Genomic DNA, 19803 nt, shown 5'->3' with positions numbered 1-19803 from the left:
TGTGAAAGCCCGTGTTGGGATCCACAAAGTTATATTTGTGATTAACAGTTCCATGTAGAAATCCAGCATTTTCGAACTCACTTGTATTGTATCCTTTCCAGCAATCCGAATAAATTATGCTTCCTTCCTTGATATTTTCGCAAATTTTTTCCATGAGGGTAACGGCGCTTCTGTTAGGTACAGTAACCAAAAAAGTCTCTTTCTTTTCTCGGCAAATTCCGCCGAAAACCCATTTCTGTGGTAGTACACGCACAGTGTTATTTTTTCTTTTTACAAATAAACTTTCGTCTGAACACGTAGGGTTGCCCTAAGTAGGGTCGTCAAATTTGGCGATTTATGCGAATTTTGGCCTGGTTGCGTTAATACGTAAGTACCAAAATTTCATATAATTAATTCTCCGTAAAAATTAATTTGAAATTAAGGTTAAAAATAGCTGTGGCAATTCACTGTAACAAAAATCCATAAATCACATTTGGTGTTATTATTGCTTAAAAAAAAAAGATGCCAAATTTCAAAATGCGAAAATATATAAATTCGTGTATATCTTAGAAAATTTTGAATAAAAAACTGTAATTTTTTGCAGGTATGCTTAGAACTACACCTACTTTAAGATGATAATAAAAATTTTATAGGTTATAATTCTAAATTTTTTTTGAAAAATTTATAAAAATTATTTAAAAATAGAAATTTTAAAAATAAAACACGAAAAATGAATGAATTTATTTGGAATGAACCTAAATTTCGAAATGTGAAAGGAAAAAAAAAATTAATAAAAAAGAGATAGTAATAAATATATGCCAAATTCAATTAACATTGAGGAGCTAAAATTTTGAGAGCTGATTTTTTAAAAACTACTTTTACGATTTTTACAAAATGTTTCAGTCTGGCATAATTTAAGTCATACAATCGAAATATGGAACAAAATTGGTATGTTATTTCAGGAGAAAGTCCGATTTTGTGTCAAAATACCTATGTTATTCCAAGTCACGCTTTCGAGACATGAAAAATGCAATTTGAATTTCATCAGTCAGCCCAGTAGAACGAGAGATATAGAACTGTTCCCCCCTTTTTTTTTACGCGCAGTATACAATATTTACATAACATTAATTACAGCATTCGGTGGTTCAGTGATCAAACAAAATCTATATACTTTCACTATCGAAAATCGAAATCTTTTAAATAGGAACCGAAGTTTTTCTAAAGTGTGCGAAGCATCTATACTTCTATCTACCAAGCTGCTTCTGGGTTTATGTTGAATAACATATCAGTTATTCTTAATTAAATCAGTACTAAATGTAATCTTTTGGCCTTTGACTTTCATTAACAAAATCTATTTTTAGCATATGAAAAGAAATTTTTGTTGAATTTTCCTCCTCAACATTTCTTAGAGCATTTAAAAATCTATAATCATTGCCAAGTGTAATGTTAGCGTAAAAGGTTGCCATACTCTTGTTATTCAATTACTAATATTAAAAAAGTTTAGATATAAGCATGAGTTATTACTGAAGCTGTCGTGTATTGATAAAACATGCGGTGATGAAAGCAAAATGTAATAGATAAAGACTCGCCAGTGATATAAAATAGGTGAATGTTTCGGTTTGAGATGTATGCCACTCAGCTATGAAGCCAAATTATTACTCTCACAAATTTATGCTTACATGATTGTTTTTCCATAAAAAGGTATTTTATTTAGTGCCTAAGTAAAATTAAGAATCGGAAATTTTAAGTGAAAATTCCATAACAAGGTATTTTATTTAGTGCCTAAGTAAAATTAAGAATCGGAAATTTTAAGTGAAAATCTCCACATGTTTTATTATGGAAGGAAAAATCAAATGCGCATGTGTAAAGCATTAAAAAAAAAAAAAAAAAAAAAAAAAAAAAAAATGTTTGCGGCTTTGAGGTCCAGATTTTAAATTATTCTGTTCGGACTTACTGTAATTGAATAAATTTCATTATATCAGTACTTGCATCTAATTGCAATGTGAAGTATTCACTATGTTTTATTTTTTAATAAGTGTCTCTTTTATGGAATTTGCCACTTCATGAATTTGTCCACTTACTGTATCATTTTATAACGAAATATTATTAATTAGCCGCTTTTTCATTGAATATTGTTAAAACAATATCTTTAGCTCAATATAAACAATATAAGGTTTTCTCCAATAGTGTGAGCCTGCCCAGTCTTGGCAATTCTTAGGCTTACTAGGTAATTAGCTTCTATAGCTTTTTCACTTAAAGTAAAACCTTTCATTACTTGTTTATTATTTTTGAAATCCAAAAATTTCCTCTTAAAATATTCTTCAGTTTTATTCTTTAAGTTGGCATGCGTAGATTCAAGGTGTCTTTATGAAACAATGGTTTGATACTTTGATTTGTAATAGCTCGCCACAAACAACACATTGAGGTTGAGGGTCCATTCGAAGTACACCCGAATGATGAAAAACTTTCATTATATTTTCATAAACAATTTTTTTTGTCTTTTCAATATTTTTAGTGCTAGTAGATTGTCCTGGATCCATCACCTGTAAAGTATCACTTTTCCGCTTAATCAGTTATAGCCATTTTTCCATTTTGAAAAAATAGTTTTGTTTTATTATTTTTTCACAAATATTTAAATATCTCATCATATATTTTCATAGACGAGTTCTTTAAAAACAAAGGATGGTATTCTCAAATCGCAAAGAAAAGTAAGGAATACAAAGCAAAAAGAAGAAAAAATACCTCCCTTTTAGAGGCAGCAAATCGACATAAAAAATTATTCTAATTGAAAATAGAAGAATTTAAGAGATACTGTTTATTATCTTTTTATTGGAACTCATTTTTATTTCTTACTAAATGCAACATCCAATTCCATTAATCCTTTTAAAAACATCATTTATGACAAATTTTGTTATGTCTATGGCTAAAAGAATATTTGTGAAAATAAAAACGGATTACAAAGTCTATCAGCGGCTATTGACCTTAGATCACATTAATTTACTAATGTTAGAGAAGAAACTTATATAGGATGTTGGGTATTTAATTTTTGAATTTAATAGTTAAAAATAATTTGTTTCTTTGCATACCGCCTATTCTTCTCTTGCATACCACCGATTAAGAATTGCTACTCCGTGGTATGCTAATTGCCCGACTCCTGGCTCTCTATTGATGTATATATGTCATGTGCACATATGCATTTTGACAAGGTTATCACCTCAAATTGGTAGATACAGTCTGGTCTTCTTGTAAAAGTGATGAGAAATAACTACAAATTCTATTTTTCTCTCTTTATTGATTATGATTATTAATAGATGATTCCGTCCTTCAAACACAAATGGTGGCTAGCTCTAAAAGTATGTATTAACTAACTGAGCACAGGAACAGTTACAAAGAAAATATACATCAAACGGAGCACCTAACATTTAGAATTAACATGCGAGTCACAGAGACATAATATTGGATAACCTATCCTCATCTCAGCTGAAAGTCAGTTGACTGTTAGTTCTTGTTCTCACTTAGATGGCATTTTGATAAACTAGTTCAGTTGCATCCAGTTAAAACACTTATTTTTTTCTTGCAATATGTTTAAAAGAACTTAATTTACATTTTATTGAGAAAATAAATGAAAAAACACTGAACTGACATTACTTGTCATACAAATTCCTACACATGAAATACATTTATGCAGGTCGCTCACCAGCGGCCAAGCGGTAAAGTCACTGAACACTGGTAGTTCGGTCCAAGTTTCGAATCCTGTGAACGGGCTGGCTGCGTGGGTGTTTTCATGGTTTTCCCCATGTATAACGTGTATACGAGCCAGTTTCCCTTAGAAATTTTTCCACGAAGGCATCCCTCCCCTTAGGCAGATAGCCCTAGTGTGCTTTGCCGTAATTAAATAAACCAAACCAAACCATTTATGCAGTTTTAGATTTCTTGAAGAATTTAAACTTATACTCGTGTTTTTTTTTTTTTTTTTTTTTTTTTTTTTTTTTTTTTTTTTTAAAGTGTAAGATAAAAATGAAACTGATTTTTATTATTTTTCAATTTAACAATTTTAGTTCAAATATAGTCTGTTTTAACTGTCAGTGAGAACTTTTTCATAGGTGAATAAAACATCTTCAGTTTAAAAGAGTACGTGTTTTATTGGGAAAAAATTATGTTTATTGGTGCTTAAATTAATGCATTGTTACAATTTTTAAGAAATAAATAATATATTATCAAGGAAGAGTTAATATTTTCCATGTCTTATTTCAGTCTTCTGTACCTGCTATTTTATTTTTGTCAGATATTTTAGAATTACCTTATAGGTATTCATATGTATGTGTAAGAGTTGGGTATGTATTTTCTAAGGTAATGTGTAACCAAGAATTAAGGTAATTCATAAATATTTTATATTAGATGTGTAAAGAATTCAAACTAGTTTTAAACAATAAAAAAGTACAGCTTGTAACAAAACTACTAGTCACAAGTTAAGAGTTGGCAGAACTTTCCAAAGCAAACAACTTTCATCATGCAATGTGGGATCAAAAAGCAAATGAATGGTAAGCCAGGAGAAGGCCTCTGTTTGGGGGGAAATGGAGAACACAATAAAAACGAAGAATTAAAGAACAAATAATCTTCATTATTGTATGTGATGTTGATTCATTATTTTTCATTATTCAACTGTTTACAACACATGTTCAAATGAATGATCACAAGCTGCATCAGTGTCAGAGTGAATCGTGCACACATTGGAAAATTCTTGGCATTTCTTGAACATCTGCAATGCTAATTCAGACAACAAGGCCCTTTGGTGACTCAGTGGGCATCTTGCAAATAATGCTTTTTAGCTGTCTCTAGAGAAAAGAATCCAGGCAGGACAAATCAGGAGATCTAGGAGTCCTCGAGAGGGGCCTACTGTACCCAATCATCTTTTCGGAAAGGCAACATCTGGGTAATTTTGCACAGTCCTGCTGGTTTAAAAATATGCTGGCATGTTTTGCAGTAAATCGGGCAGCACCTGCTGAAGGAAGGTGCAGTACTTTTGCCTGTAGGTGGTCTAGTAAAAGATATAGGTCAATTAAGTGATCATGTATAATTCCTGCCGCTCTTTTTTATTTATTTATTTATTTTTTTGCTGGTGGCATGTCGAATGCATAGCATGCAAATTTACTGTGGCCCCCATGATTGTTATGTGTACTAATATATTTTGTAACATGTGAACATAGTCTCATCTGTAAACAGGACACATGTTGCGAACTGTGAATGTAGTATGCTGTGTTGCAGGAACCAACATGTAAATGTTACATGTTGTGAAAAATCCATTTTATTTAAGGCAACTGGTGATGGCTTGCAACACATGCCATACCGTCATATGGTTGACATCTTGGTCACACATGAGCTTCATTCAGGCTGGTTGTCCACTGCTTCAAGGATTATTTCTATTTGATTTATCATTCTCGCACTCTTGGTCGACTTGTGTCATGTCTTTGGTTGTGGAATGATCCCATCTTCAAGAGTTGCCTGCGCAAACATTTCCGATCAGACAGCACGGAAGCATCTGGTAAAGTCTTACTGCTTTTGAGGCATTGTCATTTGCAGCCCATATGTAAGGTGCACATGAGCCTTCTCCACATTTGAATATTGCTGTATCTCTGGCAATAAATAACAGCTGAATGATAGGTGTTTTGAAGTGCGATGTTTCATCCATTCCGTAGAAAGCATCCTCTGACCTTTTGCTTTCCAAACCCTTATTGTGTGTTGAAAATTATTTATTTTCAAAGATTCTATCACCTCACTAAAACTTTTGGTTAAACAGAATAGCTACCTGAAAGAATAAAGATCCACATTCACATCCTATGTCTGTTTTCTAATACAGGATTTTGCACTGATTTTCATTTTGAGGCTTTAACTTGGACTTATTTTATAATCATCTAATAGAGATATTTTACTCATGTTAATGAAAGATTGGAAAATTTAAAGCATAATTTTTTAATATTCATATTATTAAAAAAATTTCCATTAATATCTTGAAAGAGGAGGTATCAACATGTAATACAGTGTTCACAAAGTTTCTGCTACTAAATAAATATTTATAAACATGTCCTCTTCCTTTTTTTTAATACAAATTTGTAACAAAAAGTTTATTTTACTGTTTGAGCTTTAGAATCATGGAAGCCTACTTAATAACACTGAAACTTCATATGAAATGTAAACTTACAAATCTTTTTTTGTGGTAAACTTAATCTCTTTCTTTTTCAGATTTCATTTGAGAATTGTTCTCGACATCAATATGAAGTCTGCTCAAGATGCATAAAAATGGATCGTGATGTGTCATGCTTCTGAATCTTAAGAAAATGTATCATATACATAATTATTCACTTTTGTGATACTAATGGATGATGCTAGTTAACTTTTGTGATACTAATGGATGATGCTAGCTTAGCTTACACTGATGAAAGCTTCTGTCTTTTTTCAGATGAAAATATTGATGTGAATAGGGAGCCAGAAACAGTGCCTGCTTTGCCTGCTGAAAAAAATGCCATTTCATCTGGTAACATGGCATCTAAAGTTAAGATAAAAAATGCAGAGCCAATCTCCGATTCTAACATTTGGAAATCACTGAAAACTTACGCAAAAAGAAGACTGAGCCCTTCTGTTAATAAAGCTGTAAATGAACAAAATGAAAAAAATGGCTATAAATGTGAATCTTATGATAGAGAAATTAATTCTCTAAACCAAAAAACGGAAAAAAGCGATTCTTCAGAAAAACAGTTTTTAGAACTTCAAATGCCTGACAAGAATGATTCAGGTAATCAGACAGGATTAGAAATCATTCAGAACAGTAATGTTTCAAAAATCAATATGGATGAATTGAAAATGGATTTTGAAAATTCCATGTTTGTCAAGACTTTGCCTATAAAGAAAAGGAGAGCAACAAGCCAGTCAAATATGACAGTGCAAGAAACAAAGTCTGAAATACCGTCATTTGCTGTCGCATCTGTAACCGAATCACCAGGCCCTTTAAAAATTATATCAACGAATCTCAATAGTGATAGTGGTATTGGTAATGAAAAATGGAAAACAGAGTCTGGTAAACCTGTTAAAAAAAGGAGAAGAGTAAGCAAATCAAGTTCATCATTGCAATTAAATGCTAAGTCTGAAATGTCATTAGCTACATCTGAAACCAGATCTCCAAAAATGAATGTTAAATCATCAAGTGAAGACAGAGTTCTTTCTAATGATATTTCTAGCACAAATAAAAGATCCAAGAAACAATCTCAAACAAAGATACAAAAACCAAAGATAAAAAAATCTTTAAAAAAAAAAGTTGATTTAGTCAAAAAGAAATCTAGAATATTCCCCAAAAGGCAATTAAATGTATTTAAGTCAAATAGAAAGGAGAAATCCTCGCAAAATCAACTCTCCACAAACAAAACCAAATCACTATGTGAAATTGTTGACCAGAATTCTTCCGAACTAAAATCTTCAAAAGATAATATCAAAGATACTGAATTGCAGTTAAGTGTTGATCCATCAAAGTGTCAGTCTTCAAAGTCTGATAGTGATATGTGTAAAGAAGAGTCTGTGTCAAATTCAGTTCCGTTTCAGTATTTAGAAAAGGATCTTTCACAGGAAGCAATTAAAAATGTTCATTCTTCAACCGAAAAAATTGTGGAGTCTGATAATGTGAAAGAGTCATTTTCTTCATCTACTGTGCTTGAAAGTGAAAGACGCAAAAGTCTTCGAGGTTGTTCGAAGAAACTTCGGTATAGAAATTTTGAGTATCCAGATATTGTAAAACGAGCAAAAAAAATTCGGGAAATGCAAGATAGTGAAGTTATATCTAAAAATTGTAAACTAAATGGAATTAAATATCCAAATACTACACAACAGAATAAGCATATTTCAAAGAGGAAAAATTTCCCTTTAGTAGATGAAACACAGAACACTAAAGGCAAGAAAAAAGAAGTAGAATTATGTAACAGTGTATCATCTGAGACAGCTAGTGGAAAAAATTCACCTGACAAGATCAATTGTACTACTGCTGTTACTAAAACTCGCATGTTGACTAGAAAATTATCTAAATCTATGCCAGATAACAAAACCGAACATAATGGAAGTAAATCAAATGAAATGCAGTTTCTTAACAGTATACAGCGTGATATATTAAATATTGAAAAGACTCAGCCATTTGTTTCTCTGATTGATTGTAATAAAAACCTGTCCTTTATTCAGCTTAATATAGGTAAAAAAAAATTACCAGTTACTGAGGAAATATCTACTCCAATAAAAGTAAAGGATGTTTTAAACTCGGGTGTGAGTTGTGAAGAAAAAGAAATGTGTGATAATGAAAACATCCATCTGGATGAAAAAAGTAACATTAAAATTGAGAATCCTGATATGCAAACATTTTTACCTTTTAGTAATAAGTTAAAAGATGACAACGAATTTCGCATGGTAAATGCATTTACAGCAAACAAATTGAATAAGTTGTCAAATGGTAAATTTGGTGTAGAAGCAACTATTGAGAATGACATTAATTCCGTTAAAACTAAAATTTCTCAAAATGATGTCCAGTCACCAAAAACGGAAGATAGAAAACTATCTGTTAGAAGTAATTCTAAAACGTTGAGGGAAAATATAAAGGTTTCTTCTAATGAGGAACACCAGCTTGAAAAAGCAAGTAAAGATGCTGTGAGGCTTGAAGTAACACCAAATTCAAAAAATGATTTCACTGGAAAGTTAGAACTGAGTAGTAGTAAAACCTTTGAAGAAAGTGAATTGTCACCATCTAGTGCAGAACATAGAAAAAGAAGAGGGCAAACTCCATCCATTTCTGCAAAAACTGAAGTTTCTGAAGGAAAAGGCAAATCATTGTCAAATTTTTTACATGTTAAAGAGAATAATACAGAGAAATTTATAGCTGATTCAAGTACCTCTGTTCATAAGCAGCCTTCTTTAATGGATATGGTTAAAAGATATTCATTAAGTTCTAAAACTAATTCTGTAGATTCTCCCTGGTCTCCCCAAAACAATCATATTGTTAATAGAAGGCTGAGTGTTCAAAGGAAGAATAAAACCTCCTCTTCATTTCATAGCAGCCCTTCCATTGAAAAAACCAAACGAGAGCAAACATCCTCAGTTGATAGATATGTGAGAAAGTCAAAGGCAAATGTTAACAAATTACAAAAAGTAATTAAATCAAACTCTATTAGAACAACAAGAAATTCAAAAAGTAGTTGTGAAGTTCCAAATACTCAGCAAACACAATCCAAAATCATTTCTGAGGTGTCGACAGGCATCTTAAAGAAAAAAGCAGTCAACTGTATGTCACCAGCTAAAAATAATGATAGTAAACATGAATTTACAAATTTTCAAGAAACATCTAGTGCTGCAGCTGTTAAAATTATTCCAGCAAAAAAGAAATCTGTGACCACTCATTCTAAAGATAGTTTTGCTTCCATTGAAACATCAAAGGTGGAAAATAAGATAGATACTGGCATTGCTAAAAAGGTTCTGTTTGATATACCACAAGTTAAACAAACTGTTGAAAATAGTAATGCTTCCATCTTGAATTCTGCATCTGTTCCACAAATTGTGCAAAATGTTGAAAATAGTGTACCTGTTTTGAATTCAATACCCATGTCTCAAATTATACAAACTGCTCAAAATAATAATGTATCCATCATGAATTCTGTGCCTGTATCACAAATAATGCAAGCTACTGAAAATAACTGTACTCCTATCAACTCTGGTAGTGGAAATTTCAGTGCTCCAAAAGTTATGAACATTTTTGGAAATTGCAGTGCAGGTAGTAGTAATTTGTTAGTTCCTACAGCTTTGCCAACCAATTTTTATTCTCCTTTAAATGCTGTTATTCCATGTTATTCTCAAATTGCACCTTATAACAGTAATCCATATGTAATCATACCACCTGTTTTACAATTTCAAAATAATGCCGAAAGTTATTTGCTGCCTGCACTTCCGGCTCGTTTTGTTTCTGATATTGGCGTACAAGCATCTATTTTTAATTCCAAATACCCATCTTCTGTAGATAACTGTGTTTATGAAAGCATCTTATTATCATCTGAAAATCAATTTGATTGTGAACAGACCTTACCAAATTCATCAGATAATAGCAAATATGTAGCAGAAAGCTCATCAACCAGATTAGAAAGATCAGTGGAAGAACATTCTTCTGCAGATTGTTTCCAAAGTTCCAGTTTGCTGTTTAGTGACTTTTTGCACTTTGTTAGTAATGTTGCCAGTGAAATAAGAAACAATTCTGTTATGACAAGTAAATTTCATGCTGAAGAATGGTTTGAAGAAAATTCTTTTTCTCGTAACATGACAGTAAGGCAGTTTTGCACAAATTCAAAGCTTATGAAAACTTTATCAGGCCAGTTTTGTCAAAAGGTAGATGAATACAATGATGTGTCAGTACAATATAAATTCCCTGATGGATTTGAAGATTTTGAGCTTCTTGAAGTACTGAAGGATTACATTAATTTCCATTTAAGGACAATACTGGAACATTTTTCCATTAACACACTCCCATTTTCTAGTGAATCAGTTATAAGTTATGTGTATTCAAGTTTAAGTTTTATAGAAGGCATGTATATGTCATGTTTGCTTTGCAAGTCATGCTCTGAATTGGAAATCAAAGATCTGTTGCCATGCTTCTTACTATCTGGCTTATTGGTAATATATAATGAGTTCAGTGAAAGAGTTCAGGAACAATATGTGAATTCTAATATGAATTCCTAATATTTAGTTAATATTATCTTTACCTTTTCTTTACCTTTAATTTCTGCTATATTTAACTTTTTGTGTAAATATATTAAATAATATTTTTATTTATGTTTTGATTTTTAGTCTGAAATCTATTTGCTGTGTTGCACAATTCAGTTTCTAATGAAATATATCAATGTTTGAACCAATTTAATTCTCTAGGAGAGGTTTGATAATAAATATGTTTAATGTTAGATAATTTACAAATACAGTTGCAGAAAATTATTTATGCATAATATAGTGGAAATCAAATAAATAATATAGCTGTCAGTAAATACATATACAGTGGAATATTAAAATTTGTTATAAAAGGAATTTTAGGTCATGATGCAAGCTTAAGGAATTTTAGGTCGTGATGCAAGCTTTTTTTATGGCAGTTTAATGTTTGACATTGAGTCATGACGATATCACTTTTAAAGTTTGAATTGATTATTAATTAAGAGCATGTCAATAGCAAATATTTTAATAAAATTAAAAATATGTTTTAAATTCATAAATTTCATTTTTTGTCAGAATCTTAATTCTTAAGAATTTAAGTATATAGTGTCTCATTTAGTCTGTATTTTGGCACTGTATTTCTTGCATGTATTGATATATATATATAAATACCAAAATAAGTTGTAATAAATGTATATTGAATACGATAATAAATAAATCAAAATATACTAAATACTATTAATAACTGTATATCTCTTTTTTAAATGATTCCCTTTGGCAAAATAGTTCATGTTTATTGTTAGTATTTTTAATATTAACTAGCTATGGCTAAATGTTGGGTATTTTAGAATCATAATTCTAAATAAAAAGTGTAGAGTTAAGAAGCCAACATAAACATTTAATATTGCAACATTGGTGAAAAAGTCATTGAATGTAAGTAAATATTCAAATAAAAGTCTAGATTTGCAACTGGTTAATTCTGTTTTCATAAAATATTTTAATATCCAATAGTATAAACAGTCAAGAATTGAATGAATTTTATTGTTTCGTGAATAGCGTTGTAGTTTATTTTATAAATTTAATTTTCTTGTATTGCATCAGATAATTTCTTAGTCTCATACATTATTTTATTTAAAATTTTATATGTATTTCATTTTATTAAAAATCTGATATGTATTCTTCATTTAGAACAGCACTTCTCAGCTATTTTTTATTTTTATTGAAGCCTCATATGAAAGTATTAAATAAAATAAATAAAAAGAGCGAAAGCAATCTAATCATTCAGAAGATCACATGTGATTTTCATTCACAGAAAAATTAATTAATAAAATTAATTTATTTTTTATACATGAAAGCGTTTATAATACCGAAGAATTTCTGAAAATATGTCATTCATGTATAGTAAAATTACAAATATGAATTCAGTAGAATTTTTAAGTACATATTTGAAATTTTGTTCTTGCACTTCATTCTGTTTGACATATTTTATGTTGACTAAGTTATGCATGACTAAGTTTTAAATTAACTAAATGCATCTTTATTTTTTTTTAAATCTTTATATATCTTCTCCCCCCTTTTTTTTTTAGTTTAAACTAAATGTATTTTTATTATTATTGTTATTATTTTTTTCTAAGTTCACAAACATTGGTCAACTAGTGTAATTGCTTTAAAATTTTTATTTTGACTTACAGAAGTTCTGCGGAACACAGTTCGAAGACCACTGATCTAGACTTTAAAAAAAATACACCTAAATCTGCATGTTATATTGATTTATTGTAATCAAACTATATATAACATATATATGGTATTTTTGTGCATTCCTGTTTCATTATTATTTAACCCATTTGTTAACTGCAAATTTGGGTAGTGTTTATGATAAGTAACATAAAATGAAGTTATTAAATATCAGGAATTAAAGTTTTGTAATTTGAAGGCTTTGCAACACTGCTACTTTGGAGACTACACTACTACAACACATTACTTTGGAGTATTTTATATTTATTGATTTGTTATTACATGATAAGACTGGACTGGTGTGGGCCATTTTTTTTCAGGTGTTGTGCACAATATAAGTCTTGTGCACTTTTATAAATTGAAAATATAATTGTCAAAATTATCTTTGCAGTATGACATATTTTTCAAAAGATTTTATTAAAAATTAACCAAAGAATTGGTAAGATCACCTGTTAAATATAATTAGCAATTAAAGGTGAAAAGTGTGAAGTTATTTTCTGTATCACTTCATTAGTTAGTTAATTACTATAGGATTTTTAAGATATATATATATATTTCTTAGCTTTTGAAATATATGTATGTGTGTGCTAAAGCAAGTGATTTTATGTAATACTTTTGAATGTCATATTTTCGTTTTACAAGGCAGAAATGGTTTGAATTTACTGTATGTATATGTGTATCTCTATTCTAAGTTTTTTATTGTATTAAAAATGTAAGAAAATGTGTATCTTTTAAATTAGAGAGTAGATAGTGTTCATTCTCAGTTATATTGTGCTACACTTCAGTAAAGTAAATGTCCATTTATTTTTATATATTATCATATAGTGTTTATTATTTCTGAGATGCTGTCATATTGTGCCATTATTTTTGAACATAATTCCATGTGTAAATATTTTCTCATTTGAAAGCATTTCTTGTAAATATGCATTGTTATAAAAAATGTATAAGATTTTATGAAAGTGTAAGCACACATTTTGTAATATTGTATGAAATCGTATCAAGTGCAGATCATTTTATTTGTCACTATGAAAGTAATTGCCAGAGGTTTATCATTAGTTAAGTACATATGTTGAATATGTATTTAACCATTAAAAATATATTTGTGAATGGAAGAAAAAATAATAATACAGGTATTTTTCATAATATATATATATATATATACATTTAGTCAATGTTGTGACAAAGCAAGAATTAAGAATTCATGCACAGTGTACACGTTTGGCCATTTGTATCTGCTAATCATGTTGAGAGTATATTAAGTGACAAAAATAGAAGCTGAATTGCAGCTTATTAAAAGTATTGACATAAACAATAATTAAATGATCAAAATGGGTGATTGTCAGCTTTTTTTGCCTCATGCACCCATTCTCAGTTATATTGTGTTTACCATCGCTGGACAATCATCCCCCTTCCTTTCCAAAATTCAAAAAATGAATTTATTTAAATGTAGAATATTTCTTAATGTGTTTTATAAACTAAGCAAGGAAAAATATAGAAAATGTTGATAAATATCAAAATTTGAGTAAAAGTATTTTTTATATTCATAAACGAATAATAAATACTTAATAGGTTTAAAAAAAGCCTGACCCTATTCTTCTCCTGAAGCTATGAAATTCTCTCCTGGTTGAGAACCCTTGTCTAAATAATATGCTGGGAAATTAAATTAATGGAAATTATTTGCATTGAAATATGAAGTTCTAGAGTTGTAAACATCATCTGATTACTATGAATCAATATCTGCATATTAGTTGTTGAATATAAATGAGTTCAGAATGCGTTGCTTTGACACACACATAATGTTAGATGAACTTCAATTGTATTTCATATTATTTAATGTCATGATATCATAATTATTCATGACTGGCCACATATATTGAGATGTTCATTCATGTGCCTTGCTTATTTTGAGTATCCTAAGGGCTTGAAAAAAGCATAATATCACAATATGGAAAAATCCTTTGGAGTCGCTTGAATACCTGAACAACTAGTCCTCGAGAAGCTTAGCATCAGAAGCTTTGAGATGATTTGTATTCTTTTATTTCAAGTTCTGCACTGTATCACATAGATGGCTAATAATTGTTGTGTTTGGTAGGTTTAAGCATTTGGTTTACTGCAGAGTCTTAGTCTTGTCCGTACCATTCTGAACCTAAGCATTCTTGCACAGGCAAGATACATTGATTAAATCCTCTAAGCACATGAGCAATTTTGAACGAGAATGGCATTCATTACATTAGATAAAAATATCATCAAATATGACAGAAATTCGTTTATAACCCTTGCATATATGAAAACAGCAGATTTCACAATCGATTTGTATCCAGTAATTGTTAGCTCTAGAGAATAACAGATATATATATATCTGGTATCTGCTGTCTAATCTGCATTCTGGGATGCTCTTTCACAGTAATTAGATTATGTAATTAGATTATATTATTATTATATCTGATAATTTTCTTTTAACTCACTTTGTTATAGTGTTGAATGTGGTAGCTTTTTTAATTTTCTATTAAAGGATGTTGCAGTCACTTTTTATTTGATGAAACATGTCCTTATTACCAAGTTAACCCTCTCGCTGCGTATTTTTTTTATCAAAATAGGTTCCAAAATTGCATATTTTTTTAATTACATATTTCAAATCTACATATATTTTAGACTTAAAATGTACAAAATTTTTTGTAAAAGAGTTTTTTTTCAATATAGAATTAGATCATAGAAAAAAGTTGTCAGAATATTGAAATTGAAGAATAATGATAAAAAAGCAAAATTTTGAAAATCAATTTTGGTTAAATTATGATTTATTTTATAAAATACAAAGGTAAAAAGTATATACTAATGAAAATATGCAAAATACTTACAAAACATTTATTAGAAATGAAGTTTTGTACGATAAATTTCGAAACAAGGCTCGAGGCAAAGTCCGACCTCGCAATCTTTGCACCAAATTCGCGTTTCTTTTCGAATTTTTTTTCCGCTTTCAGTTTTTTTTTTTTTTTTTTTTTTTTTTTTTTTTTTTGAACAACAGACAGCACACTGTCTACGAGGCTCTTTCTTGATGGGATTTGGGGGTATATGGCTAGCAAAATGTCGAGCAGTTAGCCTCATGGGATTGAGAGTTGAACTACATCTGCTAGAGTGAACACTGGAATTTCTATCTGAATACTTCTGAATGCCTAGCTCAATAATTTGCAAACGGAAATCTAGAAGCGTTATATTTTGTAATGGGTTATCCTTTTTATAAAGGATATAAGCATTCCACAGTGATTGGTCCATGAATTGTCGGAAAATTTTTATATAATATTTCCCTTGTTGTTTTCTGAGGGTGGGGTAATATGACATTTCTTGGTCACATAAATCAACCACACCCATCGTGTTGTTGTAATCACAAACAACAATTGGTTTGAGTACAGTTTTCTTTGATTTGCATTTCACCAAACGGGAACTTGCATTATGAACTGTACTTATAAGAAAAACACTTTTTTTATCTTGCCACTTCAGAGCCATAACTTTACCCCTTTGGTAAGCAAGGACGTCACCTTTAGGGATTTTTTCTTTTGCAAAATTTGGAGGAAAATCTTTCCTCATCTTATTTACAGTTCCATATAAGTCTGTTCTTTCTGAAATTAAAATGTCTGCTAACTTTGGAGACATGTAGTAATTGTCCATGGTTACACAGTAACCTTGGCCCAGGAATCTGTCCATCAGGTGCAGAACAATTTTAGTGGAAACTGGATAATTTGCAAATTTCGGGTTATACACAGTTCCATTACCAGTGTATATGAGAAAGTCTGCAATATATCCAGTTCCCACTTCGCAGACCACAAAAAACTTAAGGCCAAATCTTGCTCTTTTTTTCGCGATGAACATTTTCCAGCTCAGTCTGCCTTTGAATCGCATCAAACTCTCGTCTATGCTGAGATTTTTATCTGGTATATAAAGATTTCGAAATTTGTTTCGAAGATGCTCCATGATGTCATAAATTTTATTTAATTTTGGCCATGGATGATTATCCTTATCAAACTCTTCGTTATTTGTAAAATGAAGGAACTTCATCAGCAAAATAAATCTATCTTTCTGAATTACTTGTTGAAAAATAGGCGTTTGCAATATGTGACGTTTGGACCAATAATATTCTTGTTTAGGCTTTTTTACAATTCCTTGGAGAAACAAAACGGAAAAGAATAATCTAAGTTCTTTCTCATCCGTATCTGTCCAATTTTTCCACCTTGATCTTTCTTTAGGAACTGCCTTATTCATATACTGCTGAGCGTATCTGTTGGTCCTTTTACTATTATTTGCAACATAACATCATCAAAAAAAAGTTCAAAATAATCCAAAACAGTTGCATCATCTGCCATAGTGAAATTTGGTCCGGGATTGCCAATAAAAGGAAATGAAGCAGGAGCTGGTGGAATATTTTGCATATCAATTTTGCACCACTGTCGGGCATTTTGAATTGAAAATGAATTTTCAGATTCATCACTATCCACAGAGGAATCCGAGAAATTTTCATCAGTTCCGCTATAAATATCATCAATATACTCGGAATCAGAGTCAGAACTACTGTCAGTGTCGGAAATATCGTCAGGAACATAGGTCATATCACTCGAGAAACGCTTCCTGCCAGACATCTTTGAGCTCTGAAAAGCGCGCGCAAAATGCTAAAAAAAATTCTTTTTATATTTCGCAGAAACGTAAACAACTAACACCATCTGTTAGTCGACATCTAAATAAACAATTAAACATTACAGAAAAGCCGAAATGAAACCATAAATGGGGAAAGAGCAGGTTGCACACTTAAATAGGCAGCAAAAACGCATCCCCGCGATAATCGCGGGTTGCGCAAATTTTGCTACTTCTACGTTGCCCGTGGAAATCGCGGGATGCGCAGCGAGAGGGTTAAACCTAATATATACTGTATGGGACTTTCATTTCAATATAAAAGCAGCATGGAGTGTGTAGATCTTTTTTTCCCTCCCCCTTTCTGATTTTGCAGCTTATAAAATCATTTAAAGCATGAGAAGTATTAAGTCTTGACCATACAGTTGACAGCATAGAGTGCTGCAATTTTAGAGCAGTGCTGTATGGTAAATAATATTCAGAGCATTTTATGTATAAATCACTACCTAATGCAATAATACTCTTTATATATATATATATACAATTTGAATGATCAGATATCTGTATTACTTATTTATCTATCCATTATGTAGTGTTCAAACACTGAGCTATAAAAACTTTTGGTAATTATGACAAATATTAAATTGCATTATTAGAGTATTGTATTGAGAACTGGAAGTAACCAAGTTGTGTTTGTCATGTCTGTGGAGTTGCCAGCTACTGTGCAATTCTATAGAAGTTGGCATCTGTACACATAATTGATAATCTGTTATAAACAGTGTTCAATGTACATATGCCGTTTGCATAAAACTTGATTTTAAAATAATTTCTATTATGTATGATGTTTTGTATAAAACTTGTTATGATATAATTCTCAATAAAATATTCACTTTTTGCAAGTAATGAAGAGTTTTCTATGAAACCATTCAAAGTATCACATAGTAATTTCTTTGAAAATTTAACTTTTATGTTCATACCTGAGAATCATTTTTCATTCAAATATCAGTTATTTGAGGTGAAAGGGATATTAATATTTAAGAAATATAGATAAATGCCATAAATTAAAAAAGTTGATCAGAACCTTTTCTTTCATTGCACTATCAAATTTTTGTATGACCACTAATAGCTCAACTTGGGTTCAAATCTTGGCAGTGTGGGCATTTTTTTAGCCTTCCCTATATTTAATGTGAATACTATCCAGTTTCTATTAGTTTAAGTTAGGCTAATAGAATATGACAAAGTACACAAGGGCAATCTTCCTAAGGGAAGTTGGCTAGTGTTACACGTGGGAAAATCCAACTGAGCAGCCACCGCATTTGCCTGGTATCGAACCCAGTTCGAACTACCAGTATTCAGAGATTTTAACCACTAGGCCACATTGGGACCTTTTCATGAAAGTTTCATGAGCTGTGATGTACTTTGCCATAATCTATTAAATAAATAAATAAGCTGCAAGAGTAGTGCAAGGTGGTATAAAAGCTATTGAGAGATGATGCCCATTATTACATGTCTCGAGGCGTATGTTTGCCTTTGAAAATTCTGTAGCATCTGGAATCAAAAACTTCAAAACTGTTTGAAATTTTGCAGGTAACTCATGATCTACACTTGTATTTCATGCTTTGCAATAAAGCCATCACTTCTTAAGAACAAAGCTTTGCGATAAAGCAGTTTTCTCCTTTTTCTCTTCTTCTTTAAGCTCTTTTCTTTAAATGATTCTTTCTCACTTTGATAGCCCTATGCATTTGCTTTCTTCTCAGTTTTTGAAGTTCCTAAATACAACCATTAAATATTATGCATAATAAGAATTTGTAGATTATATTGACTTTTCGAAGGGTAAATATGCTAGTTATATTCTGATTTTCATGAATTCAGTTTTATGGTTTATTTATCAATTTGGTTAATGTAATTGCTTAATATGGATCATATTCAGCACTTCATTTAAAACATAAAAGGTTTCAGGATATTAAATGAACGTTTTGTATCCGTTTTCAAAACGTACCAGATATACACCGCCTACGTCATTTTCTATGAAGTCGAAACTTGCGTTTGTTGCCTATGGCTAAAGTTTAATTTGGTATATTTGGTTATGGCAAACGACGTGAGGCTATGTCCTTAAGAGGGGACCCTTTGTGGAGGGCTTGCTGAGCAAAGCTTGTTTGTACGAGGGCAATCCCAAAAAAAAGGTCTCCTAGATTTTTAGATATACAAAGAACCGTTTATTTTCTATAGTTGCTACATCATTTTAAAGATTGCAGAATGCTTTATTTTTCAACATAATCGCCATTTCGGTCGATGCATTTTTATAGACGCTGTGGCAGTTTTACAATGCCCATGTCATACCAGCTTGCTGCCATGCTCTTCAGGAAGCGTTCAGGAGCATCCAGATGATCCTCCGATCTTTGCGCATTTTATGAACTCAACAATCGCAAAACTCAACGAATACGAACTCAACAATTGAGGAACTCCCTCAACTTTCGCAATTGTCTCGTCGGCAATTGACGGCCTCCCGCTCCTTTCTTCGTCATGAATTTCAGTACGACCAGCTGTAAACTCTCTACACCACTTGCGAACGTTTTTGACATCCATACACTTCTGTCAATAGGCGGTGAATTTCAACCGGTTTAACGACTTTTGCGTTCAAAAATTGAATAACTGGGCGCACTTCGCACTTGGCGGTAACGTTTATTGGGAGCTCCATTTCGAATGGCTGCCAAGCCAAGACTGAGCATCCAAGCGAAGTGCCTGCGTGTTTATGTGGTAGCG

General features: G+C 31.1%; 1 protein-coding gene across 6 annotated transcripts in view; it reads left to right on the top strand.

The window, feature by feature from the left end:
- The window catches only part of LOC118204155 (uncharacterized), a 79776-nt gene extending 61833 nt beyond the window's left edge, over nucleotides 1-17943 (top strand). For 3 of the 6 annotated variants that reach the window (XM_085811264.1, XM_085811262.1, XM_085811263.1), the window contains 2 exons: nucleotides 6220-6316; nucleotides 6437-17943. In XM_085811264.1, coding sequence (XP_085667390.1) covers nucleotides 6517-10728 — 4212 coding nt within the window. In that variant the 5' untranslated portion in view covers nucleotides 6220-6316; nucleotides 6437-6516 and the 3' untranslated portion in view covers nucleotides 10729-17943. Of the gene's footprint in view, nucleotides 1-6219 lie in introns of all 6 variants that reach the window. The other 3 variants (XM_085811261.1, XM_085811259.1, XM_085811260.1) reach the window with 1 other exon arrangement.
- Nucleotides 17944-19803: the final 1860 nt, after the last annotated feature.

The sequence above is a fragment of the Stegodyphus dumicola genome, chromosome 2 (genome assembly GCF_044657685.1).
Source record: "Stegodyphus dumicola isolate Sdum_Otavi_A_Nest chromosome 2, ASM4465768v1".
Classification (NCBI taxonomy): Eukaryota; Metazoa; Arthropoda; class Arachnida; order Araneae; family Eresidae; genus Stegodyphus; species Stegodyphus dumicola.
Note: the sequence above shows the minus strand (reverse complement) of the source record. Positions and strands in the feature narration are given on the sequence as shown.